Source organism: Salmo trutta, chromosome 13 (assembly GCF_901001165.1).
Source record: "Salmo trutta chromosome 13, fSalTru1.1, whole genome shotgun sequence".
Lineage (NCBI taxonomy): Eukaryota > Metazoa > Chordata > Actinopteri > Salmoniformes > Salmonidae > Salmo > Salmo trutta.
The window spans coordinates 25,258,545-25,285,698 of record NC_042969.1 but is presented as its reverse complement, the minus strand read 5'-3'; the positions used below and the strand labels follow the sequence as shown (position 1 = coordinate 25,285,698).

The 27,154-nt window shown below is 43.0% G+C and overlaps 2 protein-coding genes across 4 annotated transcripts; one reads left to right on the top strand and one right to left on the bottom strand.

The window, feature by feature from the left end:
- Window positions 1–107: 107 nt before the first annotated feature.
- Window positions 108–8,713, bottom strand: LOC115205488 (macrophage erythroblast attacher, E3 ubiquitin ligase). The gene is made up of 9 exons (XM_029771508.1): window positions 8,599–8,713; window positions 3,667–3,849; window positions 3,094–3,297; window positions 2,789–2,911; window positions 2,620–2,696; window positions 2,400–2,508; window positions 2,155–2,288; window positions 1,687–1,882; window positions 108–1,598 (listed from the first exon to the last, which is right to left on the bottom strand). The coding sequence occupies exons 1-9, from the start codon at window positions 8,671–8,673 to the stop codon at window positions 1,503–1,505; spliced, it is 1,197 nt and encodes a 398-aa protein (XP_029627368.1). The 5' UTR covers window positions 8,674–8,713; the 3' UTR covers window positions 108–1,502.
- Window positions 7,279–26,130, top strand: LOC115205487 (C-terminal-binding protein 1). Of its 3 annotated transcripts, XM_029771507.1 has the most exons (10): window positions 7,279–7,351; window positions 10,984–11,015; window positions 18,316–18,470; window positions 21,147–21,291; window positions 22,998–23,204; window positions 23,748–23,962; window positions 24,144–24,274; window positions 24,380–24,507; window positions 24,652–24,766; window positions 24,907–26,130. In XM_029771507.1, exons 3-10 carry the CDS (start codon window positions 18,333–18,335, stop codon window positions 25,091–25,093), a joined length of 1,266 nt encoding a protein of 421 aa, XP_029627367.1. In that variant the 5' UTR covers window positions 7,279–7,351; window positions 10,984–11,015; window positions 18,316–18,332; the 3' UTR covers window positions 25,094–26,130. The 3 variants fall into 3 exon arrangements, with proteins under 3 accessions (XP_029627367.1, XP_029627366.1, XP_029627365.1); XM_029771506.1 differs by lacking the exons at window positions 7,279–7,351; window positions 10,984–11,015 and adding an exon at window positions 11,477–11,513; XM_029771505.1 differs by lacking the exons at window positions 7,279–7,351; window positions 10,984–11,015 and adding an exon at window positions 15,239–15,576.
- The last annotated feature ends 1,024 nt before the right edge of the window (window positions 26,131–27,154 follow it).

Below are 27,154 nucleotides of genomic sequence, written 5' to 3'. Positions count from 1 at the left end.
TGCCATGGATCAAACCACAAATTCATCACTCACTATCATATTGTCTGATAAAGCAGCATGCCAACGTTTATGGAGATGTGTTGGGTGGAGAGAAAGAAAGACAGGAACCAATTTGAGTTCTTTTATCAGCAATCGTTTTTGAACAATCAATCTATCCTACCAATATAAACATGCATGCTCAGTTTCTAAACGGTCTCTCCACAATAACAACACTAAACAGTTCAGAAGCAACCAGCCAAGATGAAAAAAAGGTGGGATAGATGGTAGGTAATGAAACATATGGTAAGATTACCCTCTGTAATCTCAAGGAACAATTTGGATCAACTGTAGCCCCTTGTGAAATCTGCAGCAATTTGTGTTAGTCATACAAAATGTCTTAAAAATCAGCACTAGATCATAAAAAATGAAGAGCAAAAAAAATATCATAATTATCCTCTTTAATTACAATGCACAATGTTCATCATTGAAAAATATGAAACTAAAGATAGAATAATTGAGTATTTTGGATTGACTATATCAGAGTTGTATAACTAAATCAATATAAAAAGTGATGAATTAACCCATCCAGTTGTGGGTGCAGAAACAATTATGCATCTCCAATCTTCACACACACAAACTAGGAAGACCACTGGTTATTACAAAACACTGGAAAAGATAAGTATTTTGTAAGCTCTATGTTGGACCACTTGTCAAGTCTTCTTCAGGTGGTGAGACCTGGCATGTTCCCTTGCAAGACACAAATCCACTATGATCCTCAAAAGTGTACAGAGTATACTATAGGTCAGTGTACAAGGTTGCCATGAAGTACCTCAAGCAACAACAGTGTGCTTCTTCACGCCTGATCAGTGGAAGGTCTATGGAGTTCTTAAAATGTTTCTCATTAACATTTTGAGAGACCTGAATCTGTACGCAAATGATCAATTCTCTAGTATTTACAAGATCGAGTGTAACGTCCCAGATCTGCAATCACAGATTTCACAGGGGGACAAACACAAGATTACCAATTTCAAAGTATTTCTATTTCTATCCCCCCCCAACATGGCTACATAGAAATGATGTAACTTGTGCGCATCATGAAATTAGTGCCATTATGTGGCAAACACCAATGTGGTCAGCCTGTAAGTCTGAAGTAAGTCTGGTTTAACAAAGGTAAAAGGCAGAAGCTCCTGTTATGATATTGGAGCAATACAGAGTTTTAACGTGCCACACTACCGGTTGGACTCTAGGTTCAAATAAAAGTCAAAACATCAACACTTTAAAAACAAAAGTCTGTTAATTAGTCTAGTTTCACAAATCTGCCCAAGGTGATTTGGGACTATTCTCCATAGTGAGAGGCAGTTTTGGCAGGTCGAGGGCGAGAGGTCGGTAGGTGGGCTGTGGGGTGATTTCGGCTCAGTCACATGGTGGAGCATTGCCATTGGGGCAGGGACTAGAGGTTCTTCTGGAGGATCCACTGCACTTAGACTGGACCTGCTGGTCATAGTCGAGGTGTATCCATCACATCACATGATGTACACCTTCTCAGCTTGGGAGAAGCTGAAGACTTCTTTGGTTCTGGGGCAGATCACCTTGTCATCTTGACGAATGGATAGAAGAGACTAGAGGAAGGAGAAATGATTAACATGAATAATAACAATTACTCCATTGCCATTGTAAAGATGAAATGTGTGGGATGTAGAGACTCACGTTGTATCCGTAAACATAGCCGTTGGGCAGCATCATGGGTGGGTTGTTCTCATTCATCACCTCCCCAGAGATTTTGCACACCAGACGGGAGTTGGCACAGTGTGCCATGGGCAGGGGCTGGGCCAGTTTGTTCAGGGACTTGCTGCACACGGGGCAGTCAGGGTTTTTAGAGGTGCCATCCTCCTTATAACACTGACTGCGAGCAGAAAGGTTAAGGGCTAAAACTGTAACTTTCACTTTACATTCCAGTACTTAACAGCTGGAGGTCTTTGGCAGAACACATTGAGCCAAATATTTTGAAGACCTTGAATTTGATGTGCAGTTTTAGATAAGTAATTATAGAGACCTGGCCATCACAATCAAAAGGAGACAATGTGCATCACCAAAACAAGCAGATGACAGAGCACCACATGTTACTGGTTGAAACAGCTAAACTAAGGAGCACAGAGCGGTGACCAGAAAAGATACGGAGTTTTGATAGCAGACAGGCCAGCCTGGAGTGTGATGGTAAACACAGAGTTGTTGCCCAGCTGATGTAATCTATAGTTGTCGTATCTGAACTGTTGGATCAGCATTTTCCAGCGGGCAGGGTCCAGGAGATCCTGTGAGGGTTGACAGACAAAGAGATGATCAGACCTGATCACAGGCCTACAGTATTTGACATTCCCGAAAGGCATATGCACACTACAGGCTAGGGCATTTTATGGTATTACCTTATAAGGGGAGATATGGGTGTCTGAGGGGAACGCCAGCATACCCATCACCTGCCGCACCTCATCCAGCTGACCCCCCTCTGCTTGGCTGAAGTGCTTCCGCGCATGTCTGTGAAAAACATGGATCATGATTGTTCTCATTTGAACTTTAAATATGTCTCAATGTTAACCTGAATATTTTATTACAGGATGTGCAATGTCAGCAGAAACAGTTTCCTACCTGACGGCGTCCATGCGCTTGTTCTGTCGGATGAGCTCGATAAACTCCTGGATTCGCAGACTAAACTCCAAACAGCTCTAGAAGGAGAAGCATCAATGAGTTAATATGTACATATAATGTACGAGACATCATGATCTACTAACAGACATGGCATAATCTCCTAACTTACCTTCATCTTGCGGAGGCGTGATTTGTTGTCATGACACCAGGCCAAACAGGTGGCGGTTTCCTGTCGCTCTAGCGACTCCTCCACCTCTTTGGCTGTGAGGAACATCTCAATGTTGACCAGGTCCTGAAGGACAGGGAGAAAGAGGGGTCATGTGAAATAGAGACAGCACAGAAAATGTAGTTCTCTAAACAATTACAATACTAGCAGCCATTGGAGATACTACCAAAGTCTTTTACTGTAAAGGATAAGAAACTATAAATAGTATCCACGCATACAAGATTACATATTGACGAAGTGGGACGCACCTCAATGCCACTTTGCCGTGCAAGTTTGACCGCTGTGTTGTAATAGCCACACCGCAGCAAGTGTTCCACCATCATGCGGTCCATTCGTTTCTTTTTCCAGACATTGACGCCCACTGGCTGGTCGCTGCTGTGTTCCTTCAGGTGTTCAATCCTCCGCTTACACAGCTTAGCACTCTCATCCTCCGCCTGGATGGACTCAGCAGCCTACCCAATATCCATTCACATGTTCTATTCTATACTTACAATTTGTAAGTCGCTCTGGATAAGAGCGTCTGCTAAATGACTTAAATGTAAATGTAAATGTACTGCATGTAGTACTTGATCTCTGCTGGATCCTCTTCATTTTACTGCTTTGATTAACTTATGTTGATAAATCATTGTTTTTGAAATCGCTCAATAAACATGTACAAGATTTAACAAGTGCTTAAGAAATTTGCAAACATGAAGTTGGCTGAAATATTGGTAGCTAGGCTATCTGGGGTTGATCGAGGAATACTGTAAATACATTTAAAAAAATCTCTGCACAGCAATATTTCAATGCTAACTGTTCAGAGGGCAACTGTCTGAACCTACCTTCCTCTTCAGGGCACTGAGCTTCTCCACCACCCCATCTAGAAGGGACACCACAGAATCCACCACTGGGAAACTGCTGAGGGTCTTCTCCAGCTCTGCCACCACCATGGTTACGTGACTCGTCTCCCGGTCAATGTTCTTCTGTGCAGCTCTGAAGCGCTTGTTCAGAGTTTCATATGGTACCTGTACATATGATCAATGCAAAAGCTACATGAGGTGGTTTCAGTCATCCATTCTGACCATTTAGGGTTCATTATTTGGCTGAAGTTTCCAAATATTTGATCCATAACTTGCTGAGATCATAACCTCTAGTTGAGTGTACAAAACATTATGAACACCTGCTTTTTCCTTGACAGACTGACCAGATGAAAACTACACTAATATATATATATATATGTGTGTGTGTGTGTACATCCCTTCAAATTAGTGGATTCGGCTATCTCAGCCACACCCGTTGCTGACAGGTGTATAAAGTTGAGCACACAGCCATCTTCAGACATGCATTCAACGTGGCAGAGTCATACGATTCCACCTTTCAAACAAGTCAGTTCGTCAAATTTCTGCCCTGCTAGAGCTGCCCCGGTCAACTGTAAGTGCTGTTATAAATGGGTTTCCATGGCCGAGCAGCCGCACACAAGCCTAAGATCACCATGCGCAATGCCAAGAATCAGCTGGAGTGGTGTAAAGCTTGCCGCCATTGGACTCTGGAGCAGTGGAAACACGTTCTCTGTAGTGATGAATAACACTTCACCATCTGGCAGTCCGACATACAAATCTGAGTTTGGCAGATGCCAGGAGAAAGCTAACCTGCCCCAATGCATAGTGCCTAGGGCTGTTGCGTTGGCCGTATTACAGCCACACTGGCGGTCACGAGTCAAATTCCACATGACCGTTTAGTCACGGTAATTAGGCTTCTCCAAGCTCTGATGCTGCTGGTGGTCATTAGTAGCCTACCAAACTTGCTAACGGCCTGGTACTCAGCACTCTATTGTCCCTCTAATCACTCCGTCATCAATGCAAATGTATTCGAAAATCGAATCAAAACACTTTTGCACAACATTTCTATTAGCTATGCAATTGCGGGAGAAAACAGAGTGATGGCCGCTAATAAAAAGAGGTTCCCATCAGCTTTCTATAGGCTAGGCCTACTATTTTATTTCTCAACTTCCCTAATATTAAGAACATTGCTTATATTTACAACAGGAGTATAGCCTACCTGGCTGGCATGAAAATAAACCACGGGGAAAAGCGTCCTCCATTCTCTATTTAAGTGCATAGATGACATATTTTTCCCGCTGCCCGTTTCGATACAGGTGAATAATAATGGTCCATTCAAAATCACAACAAATGTCACACATATATTATTTAGTATATGTAAAGACAAGATTAAATCAAGAATAGGCTAATATTGTCACCCATTAGACTATCACTTGTGAATTATATATTATCACTTGTGAATGATGCCCAGCATAAGAAACAATGCCTTTTTTTGCAACTTGTTCGAATCATAATCGCACACCTCATGTAGCCTAGCCCACAGGGCTATGTTTAAATAAGGTTTGTATCACAACTAAAGTGGCCAAATAACATCTTAAAATTAAGCACATTAACCTGCTTTACAAGGGATGTAGAGCCTGACTGGCATATATAAGCAGCACGTGAGTTTCAAATTTGGGGAATATCATTTACACCATTAAAAATGCAACTTTATAATAAAAGCATTACATGCATAATTGTATTTGCGGTCACTTTTGATAATGGTGTTTTCCGCTAATGGAATATTCACGCTTATAGCCTACTACCATGTGAAGAAATAGCCTAATAGTTTATCAACATTTTAAGCTAAACGTTCTGATCTGTTGCGTCAGCCACATTGCATAAAAAAGTATTTTTTTTATGCTAGTGGTTGTATTAATTTGGGATCTATCGCATCCCACAACTGTCACAGACTGTTTGAAATATTTATTTCTTGCACAGAATAGGTCAACTTTAGTACTATGGGGATAGTAGATTGACATAGGCTAGTGCTTTTGCTGTTTGTTAGGCCTACTTATCTTGTTGGCTGATAAAGTAAATGTGGACAGTTCTTCATATATCTTCAATATGCACCTCGGAATTGAATAAGGACACGTGCAGTTGCGCCCCTGATGTGTCTGTCTTCACTTGTAGCCTGTGAGAAAGACCTGATCACATGACTGAAAGCCATGTGAGTGAGAGACGCTTCGGATTGCGCAGCACACTCAGGGGAGAAGGGCACAACGCAGCAATCCGGGCTGCAGAGTATGCTATCCGTTTCTTCTGAAATAGACTACATTTTCTTCATATCATGCATCTTTAGACCTGTCTAAAATAAATAATGGATTTATTATGAAGGTGTAGCCTATATTACTTGGATTTATTAGACTTTTTAAAATGGCTTGTAGGCTGTGTGTGGAAGCCAGGAGATGCTAAATGTGTTTGTTAATTAACGGTCAATTACCATAAGACCGACAGTTATTTGCTTGACAATCACCTGCTGATGAAATTGTGTGACCGCCACAGCCCTAATAGTGCCAACTGTAAAGGTCTGGGGCTGTTTTTCATGGTTCGGGTCAGGCCCCTTAGTTTCAGAGAAGGGAAATCTTAACGCTACAGCATACAATGACAATCTAGACGATTCTGTAATTCCAACTTTGTGGCAACAGTTTGGGGAAAGCCCTTTCCTGTTTCAGCATGACAATGCCCTGGGGCACAAAGCGAGGTCCATACAGAAATGGTTTGTCAAGATCGGTGAGGAAGAACTTGACTGGCTTGCACAGACCCTTGACCTCAACCCCATCGAATACCTTTGGGATGAATTGGTACGCCGACAGCGAGCCCGGCCTAATCGCCCAACATCAGTGCTCGATCTCACTAATGCTTTGTGGCTGAATGGAAGCAAATCCCCGCAGCAATGTTCCAACATCTAGTGGAAAGCCTTCCCAGAAGAGTGGAGGTTGTTATAGCCGAAAAGGGGGGACCAATTCCATATTCATGCCCATGGTGGTTTTGGAATGATGTTCGACAAGCAGGTGTCCACATACACTACATGACCAGAAGTATGATCCCTTATTGATGTCACTTGTTAAATCCAGTCAACTGTTTCCTGTGTTTATCAAGAATGGTCCACCAACCAAAGGACATCCAGCCAAGTCAACATGGACCAGCATCCCTGTGGAACACTTGACACCTTGTAGAGTCCATGCGCCGACGAATTGAAGGTGTTGTGATATGCAATATTAGGAAGGTGTTCTTAATGTATAACAGATTCCAGCCAACCACCTAAGGCCTTAGTTTTGGGACATCTGGAGTCTATATTGGTTGGACTCCCTGAGTTGTGCATTGTTCTGGTGGCTGGCAATGGAAAAGAACCCTACCACAATATAGCCGGCTTCACCAAAGAAGCATTTCCTTTCAACAAAAGCATTTGTATAATCTCTAGGAACTCTACTTACCAGATGTAAAGTGAAATATGTCCCTCACTATTAAATAAAAGTCTGAATCCAACTTTTGTCCTTACAGCACCATATTCCCGTTGAGTTAGAGGGCTGCCATTAGACCACGCACTTCACGCGAGACTTCCTACAGCTAAATCTGGCGTGGGTCGGACAAAAGTTGGATTCAGACGTTTATTTCATAGCAAGGGTCAAATTTCAAATTAGATCTGGTAAGTAGAGTTCCTAGAGATTATACAAATGCTTTTGTTGAAAGGAAATGTTTCTTTGGTTAAGCCGGCTATATTGTGGTAGGGTTATTTTCCTTTGCCACCCACCAGAATGATTCACAACTCAGGGCGTCCAACCAATACAGACTCACGACAGTGTGTCCCAAAGCTACTAAGGCCTCAGCTCTGATAATATCAATCATCACAGTCTTATTATGCGAATTAACGTAACAACCACTCAAATGTCGTACAAGTACTCTTACAATCCCAATTTAATTAAACGACTATTCAGATAAAATGGCGACTAAGAAAGCAAACATACAGCCGTCTAGCAGCAGCCACATAACAATAAGTGTCGCAGTGTGATATGGCTGCAAACTCGATCTTCTCAGCCATATTGTCGAGGCAGTAATTTGAGGACACTGCGCTTGTTAGCTAGCTTTAAAAAACATCTAGCAATAGCTACTAACTAGTCCACTGACCATAATTACACAGTTGTAAACGATCAACTGACTAGCATTCATGTCGCTTTGGATTTGCGACTAACTTAGTTAGCTTGCATGCTAGCGACATCTGAATATTTTTGGTGACGCTGTACTTCACACGGCTGGTGAGGAACCATCCTTGTCATGGCATGTTGATTTCATAGGGACACAATACTAGCTAACAGCTAGCTATGGTGAATTTGGAAACAAACGTGAATAACTAGTTAAGTTAAATTGATCTAACCTAGAAATTTGTTAGCTTTCAAATCTGCGTCAGTGACAGAGGAAACGTATTCACACACGAGCTGGCCATCCAATTCCAAGTAATGTTAACGTTATCACGTGCAGTGCGATGAATTGCTGACTTCACAAGCCACGGAATATGGACAGAGAACCAGCTAAAGCTAGCTAGCCGACACGACAGGTATCAGCTGGCTAGCTAGCAAGTTAGCATAAGATACGTGGCAAATGTGTATATTTTTAGCTAACCACGTTTGCGAATAACCACCAATCTTCTCGATAATTGACAATCAACTACTGGATTGGGATGTTGTATCTGACCAATTCTTTTCATAACCTCAATCTAACATTTGCCCCGTTGTTTTGAACCAACTTGCCCCTGCCTGACGTCGTTAACGTTAGTTAGCTTGATAGCTAATGGCCTGCCAAATGATCGGAATTAGCGCCTAGTTTGACAAATCTGAAGCTCATGCCTGCATCACGATCGGTTAGTCTTGATTTTCATTCAAATAAGCCATTTCAAACCTTCAAAGTGGGATACTCTTGAACCTTCAGCGCCATGGATAGTTGGGCAGCTGTCTCTTGCACCGCCATCTTCATTTGTGAATTTCTAGGATTTTACTTGCAGTGCAAAAAATACGTATGCTCACTACAGCCATCTAGTGTGCTGGTGTCGCCAGTAATAATATTTTTGGGGTGTGTAGAAAAATGTCTGTTTAATGAAATTGGGCCCAAGCAAGCTTCTTCGTTTTTACTTATTTTCGAATACGTGGTTGTACATGCGGCAGGGGTTTTAAGAACAACTGAGAGGTGAGAGAGCTAGCTGTTGGTGGCGTACATGAATGACACTGGTGGCATACATGAATGACACTGTTGACAAAACACAAGCCTAGTAGGTACAATCTGTAAGATATCTTGATGTTAAATGGTCATTTCAAAATGCCTTTAGTTGCTCAAGATGTATTAAGTAAGTGAAGTTATCTTTTTATTGAATAATGGACTTTACATGACCTGTTAGTCATGAACTGAAGCTCAAATGTTATTTGTCTAACAATTAAATGCTTTGTAAACAATAGGTGTAGACTAACAGTGAAATGCTTACTTACAGGTCATTTTCCAACAATGCAGAGTTAAAAATAAAAAACAGAAATATCTTATTTACATAAGTATTCAGACCCTTTGCTATGAGACTCGAAATTGAGCTCAGGTGCATCCTGTTTCCATTGATGATCCTTGAGATGTTTATACAACTTGATTGTAGTCCATCTGTGGTAAATTCAATTGAATGGACATGATTTGGAATGTCTCACACCAGTCTATATAAGGTCCCAAAGTTGACAGTGCATGTCAGAGAAAAAAATAAGCCATGAGGTTGAATACATTGTCCGTAGAGCACCGAGACAGGATTGTTTGGAGCCACAGATCTGGGGAAGGGTACAAAACAGATCAAGTTTGGAACCACCAAGACTCTTCCTAGAGCTGGCCGCACAGCCAAACCGAGCAATCGGGGGATAAAGGCCTTGGTCAGGAAGGTGACCAAGAACCCAATGGTCACTCTGACAGAGCTCCAGAGTTCCTCTGTGGAGATGGGAGAACCTTCCAGAAGGACAACCATCTCTGCAGCACTCCACCAATAAGGCCTTTATGGTAGAGTGGCCAGATGAAAGCCACTCCTCAGTAAAAGGCTCACTTGGAGTTTGCTAAAAGGCACCCAAAGGACTCTCAGACCATGAGAAACAAGATTCTCTGGTTTGATGAAACCAAGACTGAACTCTTTGGCCTGAATGCCACGTGTCATGTCTGGAGGAAATCTGGCACCATCCCTAAGGTAAAGCATGGTGGTGGCAGCATCATGCTGTGGGAATGTTTTTCAGTGGCAGGAACTGGGAGACTAGTCAGGATTGAGGGAAAGATGAATGGAGCAAAGTAGAGCAAGATCCTTGATGAAAACCTGCTCCAGTGCGCTCAGGACCTCGGACTGGGTCGAAGGTTCATATTCCAACAGGACAACGACCCTAAGCACACAGCCAAGACAACGCAGAAGTGGCTTTGGGACAAGTGTCTGAATGTCCTTGAGTGGCCCAGACAGAGCCCGGACTTGAACCCGATCGAACATCTCTGGGGAGACCTGAAAATAGCTGTGCAGCAATGCTCCCCATCCAAGCTGACAGAGCTTGAGAGGATCTGCAGAGAAGAATGGGAGAAACTCCCCAAATACAGGTGTGCCAAGCTTGTAGCGTCATACCCAAGAAGACTCTAGGCTGTAATCGCTGCCAAAGGTTCTTCAACAAAGTACTGAGTAAAGGGTCTGAAAACGTATGTAAATGTGAAATTTCAGTTCTTTAAAAAAAAAAACTTTTGCAAAAAATGGTTTTTTTTTTTTTTTCCTTTGTCATTATGGGGTCTTGTGTGTAGATTGATGAAGGGGGGAAAACAACTCAACCAATTTTAGAATAAGGCTGTAACATAACAAAATGTGGAAAAAGTCAAGGGGTCTGAATACTTTCTGAATGCACTGTAAGTATGTGTGGGTAGAGTCCAGTGTATATGCATAGAGTCAGAGCATGAAAGTTAGTGTAAAAAAAGGTCAATGCAGGTTGTCCAGAGTGGCCATTTGATTAGCTATTTAGGAGTCTTATGGCTTGGGGGTAGAAGCTGGTCAGGGTCCTGTTGGTTCCAGACTTGGTGCACTGGTACCGCTTGCCATGCGGGAGCAGAGAGAACAGTCTATGGCTTGGGTGGCTGGAGTTTTTGACAATTTTTCCAAGCTGGGTTTCTCAGAACCTATTATCAATGATGATCACAATCCACTCAGACTCAGTTTGTTTGCACTATGCCATTCTTTCTCAGTGATACAATCACATGACAAAGGCAACAGATGCTGATGATCAGAAATGATTTATTTTCCAGAGCTAAAAAGAAGACCAAATCTACTTGAACATGTAAGTATATGTAATTGGTTTCAATGGCAAATCTACAAAGATACACATTACTTTAAGCAGTGCACTGTCAATGTCTAAAGATATAAGAATGAACAGTAGACCACCTCCTTATGTATATGATCTATATTTTGAATGTGCATAAAACATCATGAAGAATTCCTTTCGGTAAAAGGTTCTATTGTCTGATCCAACATGCCATTTGAAAAATATTTCACTCAGCCATTACTGACTCTTGTTCCCCATACACCCTCTCCCTTTTCTCTTTCCCCTCCCCCTCTCTCCACTGCATGCTCAGATTTATTTTCCTGTAGGAGCCCCCCCCCCCCCCCCCAAGCCTGTCTAGTTGAGTAATGAGCCATATTGTGATTGGCTACTATCCAGAGGCAGCCAACCTTGATTGGCTGTCACATAGCTCCTATGATTGGCCAGTGCTCTGCCGCATGTTTTAGCAAGCACAAGCACAGTCTGGATTTGAGACACAGAAGAGGGTGATGCAAGGTTTGTGATCGTCCACCCCCATGTTGTGGTTCCTTTGTGCCGTGTGTGGTTGTCCAGGTCACTAGGTCAGGATACAGGGCAGCGTTGTGTTCACTCAGCGAGGGGGAGTATGCTGAGTGGCACTGAGAGGGGAGGGGCATAGGGGGGAAGTATGGAGATGAGAAGTTGTAGATACTGTAGTATGGTGTTTTTGTGTGTTTATCAGTGGTCTAATACTTTGAACTGTATTGTGATGCTGTTCCCAGCCCTCTTTACTGAGAGATAATGTGTGTGTGTGGGAGGTTTTTCGGTGTTATTACTAGGAGTCAGTAGTGCATTTTACACTGATATGCTTGTGCTTTTTCAAGAACAAGGAGCCAAGAATTTTGAAGCAATCAACACTGAGTCCTACACCACAGGTTTCTGATTTTCCACACACCTTTAAATTCTCCTAATCGAAAAGATAGGTCTGTTGGACCCCCCCCCCAATTCAATTCAAAGGGCTTTATTGACTCTCTCTCTCTCTCAGAAAAGCATAACCAATCCAATTATACATTTGGCTAGTTCCACAAATATAACCAGCATCTGCTATTTACAGTATAACATTCACATAGGTCCGTTGCAACTTAAAAGACGACATTAGACTTGCTGTCAGTCATCAAATGGCCAGTGCTTTGGTTGGCCTGTGCATCTCTCTGGTTGTTTGTGGAATCCGATGTGAAGGAGCAGAACCATTAGCTACGCTGCAGTGAGTGCTGGGGAGATGGCTGCAGTCTGTGCTCAGACCATTGGCTCAGACAGCATAATCTTTCTCTGGGGCATCTTCCTCTCCCCTCCTTTTCTCTGTCCTTCTCTCTTTACCCTTCACATCTTCTTCTCTCCCCTCTACTGCATGTCTTATTTCATGTACAGTTCTGATATAACAGTGGATGCCATATTGTCATTCAAGATATGTGTGTTTTCTGTGTTCCGTATTCAATGAGTCACTGTTTCATGTGTTATGTGGCGGTTCCTGATTGTATCACACTCTGTGTTTATAGTCAGTTGTTGTTCCATTCTCTCCCAGCTCTGCTCGTGTTTAGATGTTACTTTGCTAAATGATCCACAAAGGAATATTTGTATCTGTGGCTATTTAATTGGCAGATGCAATGTGCCAACATGCCCGTACATTGAACTAAAATAGAAACGCAACAATTACAAAGACTTTACTGAATTACAGTTCATATGAGCAAATTTGTAAATTTTTTACATGACTGGGAATACAGATATGCATCTGTTGGTCACAGATACCTTAAAAAAAGCTATAGTGTGGCCACCATTTGCCTCATGCAGCGTGGCACATCTCCTTCGCATAGAGTTGGCGGGAACTGGAACACGCGGTCGTACACGTCGACCCAGAGCATCCCAAACATGCTCAATGGGTGACACTGAGAACTGGGACAATTTCAGCTTCCAGGAATTGTGTACAGATCCTGATGACAAGGGGCCGTGCATTATCATGCTAAAACATGAGGTGCTGGGGGCCTCCCAGGTGGCGCAGTGGTAGCTGTGCCACCAGAGATTCTGGGTTCGAGTCCAGGCTCTGTCGCAGCTGGCCGCGACCGGGAGGCCCATGGGGCGGTGCACAATTGTCCCAGCATCTTCCGGGTTGGGGAGGGTTTGGCCGGCAGGGATATCCTTGTCTCATCACGCACTAGTGACTCCTGTGGTGGGCCGGGCACAGTGCACGCTGACCAGGTCGCTAGGTCTACGGTGTTTCCTCCGACACATTGGTGCGGCTGGCTTCCGGGTTGGATGTGCGTTGGGTTGGGTTGTGTTTCGGAGGATGCATGGCTCTCGACCTTCGCCTCTCCTGAGCCGTACGGGAGTTGCAGCGATGAGACAAGACTGTAACTACTACCAATTGGATACCACGAAATTGGGGAGAAAAAGGGGTAAAATAATAATTAAAAATAATAAAAAACATGAGGTGCTGGAGGCGGATGAATGGCACGACAATGGGCCTCAGGATCTCGTCACGGTATCTCTGTGCATTCAAATTGACTGCCCATACCATAACCCCACCGCCACCATGGGGCACTCTGTTCACAACGTTGACATCAGCAAACCGCTCACCCACACAACACCATACTCGCTGTCTGCCATCTGCCCGGTACAGTTGAAACCGGGATTCACCCGTGAAGAGTACACTTCTCCAGTGTGCCAGTGGCCATCAAAGGTGAGCGTTTGCCCACTGAAGACGGTTACAACGCCAAACTGCAGTTAGGTTAAGACCCTGGTGAGGACGGCGACGAAGAAGAGCTTCCCAGAGACTGGTTGTGCAAACCTATAGTTTCATCAGCGAACCCATCAGTTTCATCAGGGTGGCTGGTATCAGACGATCCTGCAACTGAAGAAGCCAGAGGTGGAGGTCCTGGGCTGGCATGGTTACACGTGTTCTGCGTTTGTGAGGCCGATAGGACCGATAGGACAACGTTGGAGGCGGCATATGGTAGAGAAATTAACATTAAATTATCTGGCAACAGCTCTGGTGGACATTCCTGCAGTCAGGATGCCAATTGCACGCTCCCTCAACTTGAGACATCTGTGGCATTGTGTTGTGTGACACAACTGCCCATTTTAGAGTAGCCTTTTTATTGTTCCCAGCACAAGGTGCACCTGTGTAATGATCATGCTGTTTAATCAGCTTCTTGATATGCCACACCTGTCAGGTGGATGGATTATCTTGGCAAAGGAAAAATGTTTACTAACAGGGATGTAAACAAATTTGTGCACAACCTTTTGAGAGAAACAAGCTTTTTGTGCGTATGAAACATTTCTGGGATATTTTAATTCGGCTCATATGAGTTATCTAGCCCTATGATGTAGCCTGGATGGGACACTTGTTAGAGGACATGCTGTGCTAGATCTGCTGGAATCAAGTCACAAAACAAAAGTCTCCCACTTAAGTATTTTCCACTCAAGCACAAGTGGAGATCTGTTTACCTTCCAGCATTCGCTTGTAAGAAGTTGTGCAGAAAAAAAAACTTTGCAGTGACCAGGTGAATAGATCTTTAAAAATGGCAACATAGTTCTTATCACTGGCCAGGGTGTGAACCAGCACAGAGAGCTTTGGGACACAGTATTTGTTTGATAATTGAATGTGCTATCAAATTAACCTTGTGTTGTATTTCCAAAAATCCAAAAGGATTTACCTCATTATTTTACCATAGAGACTCAGACTTTTGTGGCTCTGGATAATCACCGGTGACACACTGGGGCTGTCATTCAAATAAGAGTTTTTTTTGTGTTTGTCTCAGGAGCATGAATTACAATGGCACCTTAGTAGAGTAGAGTCATTAACAGTAGAGTCATTAACAGTGAGTCAAGATATCTATGGTTTTAATCATATTTACTGAGAAACCATATGGTAACTTATTTCAAAGATGTAATCACAATCGATAATTAAAGATGTGTAGGTTTTTGAATGCTTGTTTTAAATCTTAAAGACAAACAAGTCAATCATGTAATTATTATGTTATTATGTTATTACACATCTTTGTGTTGATATGCAGCAAATGTACACCATGCACTGTAAACTGAAACTCAGCAAAGTTATCATGTATCACATTTTAATGTACATGTTTTATTTTAGGGCGTTTGCTTTTCTTCTGTTGGCTATAGCCTATCTTCTGTTATTGCATAACACTTTACATTTGGCCTTCTTTCGGAAAACAAAAGCTACATTTCGTGTGGCCTTAGCTCCACCCCATTTCTTCTCATTTTCTTTCAGCCACCTCACTCACGCGGCTGCTCTCTCTCGATCTCCCACTCCCATAAATGCAGTGACACTTGCATTCTGTGTGCACGCGCGTGTGACAGAGAGCGATAGTCGAAATAGAAAGTGAGGAAGGAAGGGAGAGTGAGGGAGCATAAGGGAAGTAAAAAAAAGGGGGAGCATATGTATGTTTGTCACTGAGGGGGAAAAGGAAGAAGAACATTCCGCCATATGCTGTGGATTTATGATGTCTTGCTGAAGTGAATGTCCTTTTTTTGGGGAAAAAGATGGGAAGCTCGCATTTGCTGAACAAAGGCTTGCCTTTAGGTAAACATTTACCTTTCCTTTTGTGCATGGGACCAAATGTTAACTGTGATTGCGTTGTGTGGTGTGGACACAGATATGTGTGTTCAGTGTGCTGTACAGTATTCTACCTTCCCCTCCCCCCTCTTCCTTCCCTCCTCCCCTCTCTCTCTTTCTCTCTCCATTATCTTTCATCTCTCCCATTCAGCCACTTACAATGCTGTAATAACTTGCTTTCCACTCCGAATGTGTTTCTGTTTAGCTGTTTTGGACCTGGTCAGAGGAGATGTGTGTGAGGGGTTAGAGCCTTTCTGTGTTGATCCAGGGAACGATTAGCCTCCTGTGGGATGAAGGACAGTACTATTTCCCTCTGAAAATGTGAGGCAAGGACACACACAGCACATATTTCCTGTTCATTGTGCAGTGGGGAATGGTATTTCCAGTTCCGGCCTTGACTTGCTTCCTCATTTTCCTTTCAGGGGAGAAGGAAACTTTGATTCTAGAACAGTCTACTAGGGGAATACTTCAGGTTCAGGAAATAGAAAACAGCTTTGTAGGTGCTTAGCACTGATGCTGCTATGGTGAATACTTCCATGTTTTCATACTGGTGTCTGTTACTTGGACATTTTGTTTTCTTGTATTCACAACAGCAGCATATTGTCTACATTGGGGGTATTGTCTGATCTTCATGATTGATCTTTGTATGATTATTCATGTCTGGGCTCGTAGGGGTCTTTGATTCTGTGATCAAAGGATCGTGTCTTATCTAATTAAAGTTGACACACCAATTCACCCCTGGGGTGCTCAAATTGGCAGAATTACCACAATACAAAGCTCACATATCATTATGGCCATGGAATGTCATGATAGTGGGGATAAAACATGCATTGTTTGTTCTTTTTTATTTTTTTTGCATTTTTGTCATCTTTGAAGAAAAATGTGTTGTAGACCAACCAGACGGGGCTTAGTGATCTGTGTACGTGAGAGAGTGCTTGTGTGATTGTGTTTGCCTGTGTGTGTGCGCACACGTGCGCTTGCGTGTGTATCGGTGTATGAGCAGGTGTGCGTGTGTGTGTGTGTACTGGTAGCTGATGAGGGAGTGAGCTGAAGGAGAGGGGTGTGTCTACACTCCCCTGGCTCATCTGGGAGGGAGATCTCCTGTGGGAACAACAGTGGGTAGAGACGGTCACGCCATGTTTGTGCCAGATTGGCTATGATCATAAATCACACAGCTCGAGCTGCTCACAGGTGCACCATTTTTCCCTCTCCCTATGGTGGTTACAGTTACAATGCTACCTTTAATATGAATGCAAATCTAGATTTTATTGTGCTGTATTGAAATCGAATGGGCTGATTCCTGGCATGCTCACTGTAAAAACAATAGTCTAATAAATAAAATAGAGCTATGTTTGAAGCATTTCACATGTGCATGTTAGAGGACAGCTCTGATATCCTTGTAGAACACAACTGGGCTTTTCTGGGGTGCTGACCTTATTTTCAGGAAGTAGCTTTGACTGTATGAGCATAGATGACAGTTCACTGTAGCAGACGGAGGAGGGACAACTCTTAGGCCACGAGAGACACTGTTTAGAATATTGGACCCAAGGGTCGTTCCTACTGATTCTCACAAGGTCATATCCTCCACTGGAATGAAAGATATTTCCTTCCAGTTAGAACAGAGTCTGTAAATGTGTCAGTAAAGCGATGATGGGGATCTTTTTCCCTTCTCACTTTTTCTCCCTGTTGATGTGTTCACATGAATCTCTTATTAGAGCAGGTGGAATACCATGTAGAACTGGTGCTCATATGTGGACTAATTCCAGTGTTAATCCCTGTAGCTCAGTTGGTAGAGCATGGTGTTTGCAACGCCAGCGTTGTGGGTTCGATTCCCACGGGGGGCCAGCACAGGAAAAAAAAAAAATGTATGAAATGTATGCATTCACTACTGTAAGTCGCTCTGGATAAGAGCGTCTGCTAAATGACTAAAATGTAAAATGTAAATGTAATCCAGAAGACTGAATTGTGTAGTAAAGTACACTACATCCCCTTGTTACTGTTATCTTCCAAAACAAGTGGATGTACAGTTAAAACACAGATTATTTGGGACAATGAGTAGCATCCGTGTAGAAAATGAAACCTATTCTAACAATTTGATGCACAGTTGCATTGTTCTGTGCGTGAACCGTAGTGCAATTGACCCACACAGTTGCTCTTTAAATTGGTTTCTCACTGAAGTGGTTTAGTCATTTTATAGTTGATAGGGGCATGGCAGTTGGTTAAATGTCATGTAAAGTTTAGTTACCACTCTCACCATCATTTGATGAATTGCACCATCAGGGGGTGTATTTCTCATTTAGTGACTCATTTTCTATGAAAGGCTCCTGCTGGTGGCTTTTCAGAAACATCCATGAAGATGACCTATGACATTTTAAATGGCTTTCCAGTCATGGATGCAATATTGACTTATTAAAAACCGCAAATAATTCTCTGAAACCCAAATAAAGTATGAGACCCCTTTTGTGGATTTTTGTTTACTCGCATGGGAATCATTAACATACCAACTGACAACTGGATTAGTGGTGGTTTTAGGTGGAAAATAGTAAGCAAGATCATAAACACAGCTGCAATTTTCCCACACTGCCATGTCATATCACAACCCATACTGTAGACATACCTCTTTCCAGACTTACTGTCTGTGAGCGGTCCTTAACAGTAGACTATGATGTCAAATATAGTATGTTTACCCATCCTCTCTGTCTACAGGCATCCGGCCCCCAATTATGAACGGGCCCATGCACCCCCGGCCCCTGGTGGCCCTGCTGGACGGGCGTGACTGCACCATAGAGATGCCCATCCTGAAAGACGTGGCCACTGTGGCCTTCTGTGATGCCCAGTCCACCCAGGAGATCCATGAGAAGGTCCTGCCATGCTCTACATGTTATCTGTCTGCTCAGCTTCATTTACATGCTACCAGTTTCAAGTTAATTCGACTTAAAAAAGAATCCCTGGCCTAAAAACAGTATTTGTTTACCATATTATATGCAAGACCCTGTGCTGTTAAACAAGTTTGTTCAAACACCGTAATCAACAATGTCCTAAAAACAATGACACAAACAACTAATTTACAATGACAGAAATAAGCCTGACAAGTATACATATTTCAGTAAAAATAAATTGAATCTCCCTAATTAACAGAACAGTACAATAGACTTTATGTATCTTTTTTATTTTAATTTATGTTGCCTTTTGGTAGGCAGCCATTTGTAATTAAGAATTTGTTCTTAATTGACTTGCCTAGATAAATAAAGGTGAAAAAGAATAATAATATAATATGACTTGATTATATCCAGTGTTTTTCCCACCCAGTGCAAGAAAGCAAAATTAAACATCAGAGGAAAATTGGCCATCCATACTTCCTGTAGTGCTGATTCCCAGTGTGTGTTTTCTCCTGCTCTGGTTCTGAATGTATGGCAGGCTGAATCGTTGAGCTCTTCCTGGCCCTGCAGAAACAGATGGCACCCACATTCTCTCCTCATTCCCTTTCACAGGCCCATAACCACCCAGCTCCTTGCCTAATTAAAAGATCCCCTTTCAGTTTAATTGAGCTACATGTTGGCTTTACACAGCGTATAAAGGGAGAAGTGGCAGAGCGTATGGTACTAGCTGCAGTTGGGCTGATCATGAAATGAAACGTCAAACGTGGTGAGAATAGATGGGCTATCACTACAAGAGCCCAATGGAGAGCCCATGTCAGGGCCTATGGAACAACAACACCGCTATGGTTAATGAATTGCTATGCATTCGGATGACACATTAGTTTAGTTCTATTTCTCTTATTGAAGGGTGCTCTATAACTGTCCGCTGATGTACTAAACCTCATAGCGTTGTGTTGGCAGGTACTAAACGAGGCTGTAGGAGCTGTGATGTACTAAACCTCATAGCGTTGTGTTGGCAGGTACTGAACGAGGCTGTAGGAGCTGTGATGTACTAAACCTCATAGCGTTGTGTTGGCAGGTACTAAACGAGGCTGTAGGAGCTGTGATGTACTAAACCTCATAGCGTTGTGTTGGCAGGTACTGAACGAGGCTGTAGGAGCTGTGATGTACTAAACCTCATAGCGTTGTGTTGGCAGGTACTGAACGAGGCTGTAGGAGCTGTGATGTACTAAACCTCATAGCGTTGTGTTGGCAGGTACTAAACGAGGCTGTAGGAGCTGTGATGTACTAAACCTCATAGCGTTGTGTTGGCAGGTACTGAACGAGGCTGTAGGAGCTGTGATGTACTAAACCTCATAGCGTTGTGTTGGCAGGTACTAAACGAGGCTGTAGGAGCTGTGATGTACTAAACCTCATAGCGTTGTGTTGGCAGGTACTAAACGAGGCTGTAGGAGCTGTGATGTACTAAACCTCATAGCGTTGTGTTGGCAGGTACTGAACGAGGCTGTAGGAGCTGTGATGTACTAAACCTCATAGCGTTGTGTTGGCAGGTACTGAACGAGGCTGTAGGAGCTGTGATGTACTAAACCTCATAGCGTTGTGTTGGCAGGTACTAAACGAGGCTGTAGGATCTGTGATGTACTAAACCTCATAGCGTTGTGTTGGCAGGTACTGAACGAGGCTGTAGGAGCTGTGATGTACTAAACCTCATAGCGTTGTGTTGGCAGGTACTAAACGAGGCTGTAGGAGCTGTGATGTACTAAACCTCATAGCGTTGTGTTGGCAGGTGCTAAACGAGGCTGTAGGAGCTGTGATGTACTAAACCTCGGCAGGTACTGAACGAGGCTGTAGGAGCTGTGATGTACTAAACCTCATAGTGTTGTGTTGGCAGGTACTAAACGAGGCTGTAGGAGCTGTGATGTACTAAACCTCATAGCGTTGTGTTGGCAGGTACTGAACGAGGCTGTAGGAGCTGTGATGTACTAAAACTGAGAGCGTTGTGTTGGCAGGTACTGAACGAGGCTGTAGGAGCTGTGATGTACTAAACCTGAGAGCGTTGTGTTGGCAGGTACTGAACGAGGCTGTAGGAGCTGTGATGTACTAAACCTCATAGCGTTGTGTTGGCAGGTACTGAACGAGGCTGTAGGAGCTGTGATGTACTAAACCTCATAGCGTTGTGTTGGCAGGTACTAAACGAGGCTGTAGGAGCTGTGATGTACTAAACCTCATAGCGTTGTGTTGGCAGGTACTAAACGAGACTGTAGGAGCTGTGATGTACTAAACCTCATAGCGTTGTGTTGGCAGGTACTGAACGAGGCTGTAGGAGCTGTGATGTACTAAACCTCATAGCGTTGTGTTGGCAGTTACTGAACGAGGCTGTAGGAGCTGTGATGTACTAAACCTCATAGCGTTGTGTTGGCAGGTACTAAACGAGGCTGTAGGAGCTGTGATGTACTAAACCTCATAGCGTTGTGTTGGCAGGTACTAAACGAGGCTGTAGGAGCTGTGATGTACTAAACCTGAGAGCGTTGTGTTGGCAGGTACTGAACGAGGCTGTAGGAGCTGTGATGTACTAAACCTCATAGCGTTGTGTTGGCAGGTACTGAACAAGGCTGTAGGAGCTGTGATGTACTAAACCTCATAGCGTTGTGTTGGCAGGTACTGAACGAGGCTGTAGGAGCTCTGGTGTACCACACCATCACACTAATGAGGGAGGACCTTGACAAATTCAAGGCACTGCGGATCATTGTTCGCATAGGCAGCGGCTTCGACAACATCGATATCAAGTCGGCTGGAGATTTAGGTGAGATCCTGCTGTGCTCTTTCTCAACTTGATACGGATGTCCACCTAAAGACTTACAGGCTGTGAACTGATCACTAGGTCAAATCTTCTATTATTTTCTGCATGTTATGATATTCCATTTAAATAAAGTGCAATTGCTCAGATCTGCATAATAAAAAGAAAAAATGTTTTGATACAGTACAAGTCAAAAGTTTGGACACATACTCATTCAAGGGTTTTTCTTTATTTGTAGTAGTTTCTACATTGTAGAATAATAGTGAAGACATCAAAACTATGAAATAACACATATGGAATCATGTAGTAACCAAAAAAGATTGAGACACCCTTTGCCTTGATGACAGCTTTGCACATGCTTGGCATTCTCTCAACCAGCTTCATGAGGTAGTCACCTGGAATGGATTTCAGTTAACAGGTGTGCCTTGTTAAAAGTACATTTGTGTAATTTCTTTCCTTCTTAATGCGTTTGAGCCAATCAGTTGTGTTGTGGCAAGGTAGGGGTGGTATACAGAAGATTATGGCAAGAACAGCTCAAATAAGCAATGAGAAATGACATGAAGATCAGTCAATCCGGAAAATTTCAAGTACTTTGAAAGTTGCTTCAAGTGCAGTTGCAAAAACCATCAAGCGCTATGATGAAACTGGCTCTCATGTGGACCGCCACAGGACAGGAAGACCCAGAGTTACCTCTGCTGCAGAGGATAAGCTCATTAGCTTCCAGCGTCAGAAATTGCAGCCCAAATAAATGCTTCAGAGTTCAAGTAACAGACACATCTCAACAGTAACTGCTCAGAGGAGACTGCGTGAATCAGGCCTTCATGGTCGAATTACTGAAAAGAAACCACTACTAAAGGACATCAATAAGAAGAAGAAGACTTGCTTGAACCAAGAAACACGAGCAATGGACATTAAACCGGTGGAAATGTGTCCTTTTGGTCTGATGAGTCCAAATTTGAGATTTTTGGTTCCAACCCCTGTGTCTTTGTGAGACGCAGAGTAGGTGAACGGATGATCTCTGCATGTGTGGTTCCCACCGTGAAGCATGGAGGAGGAGGTGTGATGGTGCTTTGCTGGTGACACTGTCTGTGATTTGTTTAGAATGAATTCAAGGCACACTTAACCAGCATGGCTACCACAGCATTCTGCAGCGATACGCCATCCCATCTGGTTTGCTCTTAGTCCCACTATCAGACCCAAAACACACCTCCAGACTGTGTAAGGGCTATTTTACCAAGAAGGAGAGTGATGGAGTGCTGCATCAGATGACCTGGCCTCCACAATCACCCGACCTCAACCCAATTGAGATGGTTTGGGAGGAGTTGGACCGCAGAGTGAAGAAAAAGCAGCCAACAAGTGCTCGGCATATGTGGGAACTCCTTTAAGACTGTTGGAAAAGCATTCCAGGTGTTGCTGGTTGAGAGAATGCCAAGCGTGTGCAAAGCTGTCAAGGCAAAGAGTGGCTCTTTATAATCCCTTTTATAAAATAAATATATTTTGATTTGTTTAAAAACCTTTTGGGTTACTACATGATTCCATATGTGTTTATTTCATAGTTTTGATGTCTTCACTAGTATTCTACTGTATAAACTAGTAAAAATAAAGAAAAACACTTGAATAAATAGGTGTGTTGTAACTTTTGACTGGTACTGTAGGTCTATACCCACCTTACATTAGGAGTAGCTGTTTACATTCGTCCTGTCCTCCAATAGGGATAGCAGTGTGTAACATGCCAGCAGCATCGGTGGAGGAGACAGCGGACTCCACACTGTGTCACATCCTTAACCTGTACAGACGGACCACGTGGCTCCACCAGGCGCTGCGCGAGGGCACCCGGGTCCAGAGTGTGGAGCAGATCAGGGAGGTGGCGTCTGGGGCGGCGCGGATCCGTGGGGAGACACTTGGCATCATCGGCCTCGGTTAGTGTGAGATATTACAGTACAATGTTATATTATAGATGTAGGATCTTAATTTGATCACCCTGTTGCAGGACAACTGTCCTCCAATGCAGGACATTTAAAACTTGTAGTGTATTTGAGGTTTAAAAAGGTATTGACATTTCAGACTTGATTTTCCCTTACGAAAAATGTATCAACCTCTACAAACATTTCCATTAATTATAATCCACATAATAATTCACATTTCTTGTTGCTGCAGGATTATAGTCCTGATGTAGTAAACTTGCTCAAATTAAGATCCTGCACCTGTACATTGTATTACACTGCCCAACTGGCTGTTAGCTGAAGATAACATTGTCGGTATAATGAATAGGAAATCGGTTATTTAAATATGGGCTTGTTTAGTAGAGTTCGATGGCTTTTCTGTATGCCATTTTGAGCTGTGATGTGTTACAAAACAGGCATAGTTAATGTGTAAGGAATTCATCTTTATTGTATCTCCTTGCTGTAACTATTTACTTGTCTGGGTATTACTCAAATGTCCATGTTGTTGTCTGTCCTCAGGTCGTGTTGGCCAGGCTGTAGCACTGAGAGCCAAAGCCTTTGGGTTTAATGTGATATTCTATGACCCGTACCTGTCTGACGGAGTGGAGCGAGCCCTGGGCCTGCAGCGCGTCAACACCCTCCAGGACCTGCTCTTCCACAGCGACTGTGTCACCCTCCACTGCAGCCTCAACGAGCACAACCACCACCTCATCAACGACTTTACCATCAAACAGGTCGGGCCCGTGACACGCACATGCACGTGCACAGACAGAAATATATAGACACTCACTCAGAGAAGCCTACTGGATCCATGTCACTGCACTGGGGGATTTAAATCTACTAAGAAGACCAATGTAGCATGTCCTTTACAGTTGTGTCCTGCACGGTCTACATATTTTATATGGTGTGTTGTAGATGCGCCAGGGTGCGTTCCTGGTTAACACGGCCCGAGGGGGGCTGGTGGAGGAGAAAGCCCTGGCACAGGCCCTGAAAGAGGGGAGGATCCGAGGAGCGGCCCTGGACGTCCACGAGACAGAGCCCTTCGGGTGAGCTAACTTTGAATTCTTCTACTGTTTTCATTCTACTGATATTTATATGACACTCTGTTGAATTGATGTTAACAATAAATTCCCACGTTTCTTCTGTCTCAGTTTCAACCAGGGCCCTCTGAAAGATGCTCCAAACCTCATCTGTACTCCCCACGCTGCCTGGTACAGTGAACAGGCTTCTATTGAGATGAGAGAGGAGGCAGCCAGGGAGATCCGCCGAGCCATTTCAGGTAACACCATTACACTAAGCATGGGTATTCTCAGGTGGATTCTTGTGTCAGGCTCCCCTTTCACTAATAAACAACAGCAAAGCCACAATAACAACTCCCCAATAAGCACATTGTGCTTCATCAGTGACTGTTTCCTGCTTCCAGGTCGTATTCCAGACAGCCTGAAGAACTGTGTGAATAAGGAGTTCCTAAGCCAGACTAGTCACTGGGCCAGTATGACCCCTGCTGTCAGTCACCCTGAGGTCAATGGGGCATACAGGTAATACATCCACTGTTGGTACAGAATAACATGTAGATACAGGCACTGTATGCATATTTTGCCACAGGCCAAAATAAAATGCTGGGTGTTATTTGTGGATGCTGGTGACTCATTTTCTGGGCATCCTCTCCTTCTCCCAGATACCCTCCTGGTGTTGTGAGTTTGGCCTCTGGGGGGCTCCCTCCGCCTGTAGAGGGGATCGTTCCTAGTGCCGTGCCCATCACACACAGCCTGTCCAGCGCCGCCCACCCCCCTCGCGCCCCCTCGCCGGGCCAGCCGGGAAAAGCAGAGTTGGACAGAGAGCAGCACCCCAACGACCAGTTGTAGCCCCGCCCCACAGAGCTCTCTGTCCAATTATAGAACTCTCCTGGTCTTCATCACCCCAGAGGAATGGAACTGAAGCATCATGGGTTCTAAACAGCTGCCATGAAACAGACAGACTCACAGAGGTCCATTACAGTTCATCTGGTCCAACCATAGTGGAGTCAGTCGTCTTTTTGAAACTTTTTTTTTTGTGTATAAAAAAAAATCGAATAATATTGTGGATTCGAAAAGAGAAAAATATCCTTTAAAGCCAATCCTACTGTTTAGACTATAGTTTGTCCAAGTAACGTGGGCGAATGTCTGTTTCTGTGTCCTATGGGTTCTTGTTAAAGCAGAAGTAGTTGATTATAACATGATTGTAACTGTTTGTGTACAGTTTTTAGAAATATGAAAACAATTATTTGTAGTGCAGTCTAAAAGAAAAACAAGGGTGAAAACTAAACAACCGATTTTAAAAAGACAATAGAATTTTTGTTTTATATGTTTCCCAACAAGCCCCAAAAGAGGCAGCTTTTGCACAGGTTCTCAGGAAATGGAGTTTCCCTAGTTCTTTTTCTTCTACACCACATAGTGCTTTGTTTTTCTACCCACCTGCCTCTGGTCTATATTAGCAAAAATACTTTAAGTTCCATTTGTTCTTTCAGTTTAAGGGGCATGTTGTTCTGTAGTCTTCAGCCTCTGTATAAATGTTAAAACTGTGCATTTTGGGAGAGAAGACCCCCCTATAAATGTTAAAACTGTGCATTTTGGGAGAGAAGACCCCCCTGTCTTGTGCATACCTGACGTACTGCTTGCCTGTGTCAGTGTGACTTGATTGTAACGTGTCTGAGAAGAGAAGCAGCTCCCAGCTGCACAATTAGTAGCAGACATACATTGCCTCTCTTCTGGTGAAGTAGTAGGTTAGCAATATACATACTATATATTATAAATATCATTATTTTTGGTTAACCAATATCCAAAAAGAGATGTTTGTGACTGTATGCATTTGTATGAATTATTTTAAAAATAAATAAAAGTCCCCGTTGAAAGGTCAAATGTTATGTCATTGTCCATTGGCATTCTGTCCAAGTTCTGATATGATTAGTCTTGTGTGCCAGGCTTCTAGGCTCTCCTATACAGTGTGATTAGATTACTAAAATTACATATGACAGGCTTTTTCAAATATGAGGAAAATGGATGCATTACCAAATACCTCCACTAGATGGGACAATAGATGCAAGGTTCAAGGCCAATGTAACTGTCTGAATTTCCACTAGATTATTATTATGATTTTCAATAAACATATTTGGTCTCAAGGATACATAAATAAAATCATATTCATCTTACTTAAAAAGTCATGTTGCATGCAAACCTCTGATCTTGATTAATTCCACGTGTATCTGTTGGAACGTAGAAAGATATGCACTGAATTATATTGAACAAAAATAGAAACCCAACGATTTCAAAGACTTTACTGAGTTTCAGTTCATATGTGGAAATCAGTCAATTTAAATACATTCATTAGGCGCTAATCTATTGATTTCACATGACTGGGAATACAGATATGCATCTATTGGTCACAGACACCTTTAAAAAAAAAGTAGGGGTGTGACCACCATTTGCCTCATGCGGTGCGCCACAGCTCCTTGGCATAGAGTTAATCAGGCAGTTGATTGTGGTCTGTGGAATGTTGTCCCACTCTTCTTCAATGGCTGTGCGAAGTTGCTGGATATTGACGGGAACTGGAACACGCTGTTGTACAAGTTGATCCAGAGCATCCCAAACATGCTCAATGGGTGACATGTCTGGTGAGTAAGCAGGCCATGGAAGAACAGACATTTTCAGCTTCCAGGAATTGTGTACAAATTCTTGCGACTTACAGTGGTGTAAGGTACTTAAGTAGTACTTTAAAGTATTTTTACTTAAGTATATATATTTTTTGGTATCTATACTTTACTATTAATATTTTTGACAACTTTTACTTTGACTTCACTACATTCCTGAAGAAAATAATGTACTTTTAAATTCATACATTTTCCGTGACACTCAAAGGTACTTGTTACATTTTGAATGCTTAGCAGGACA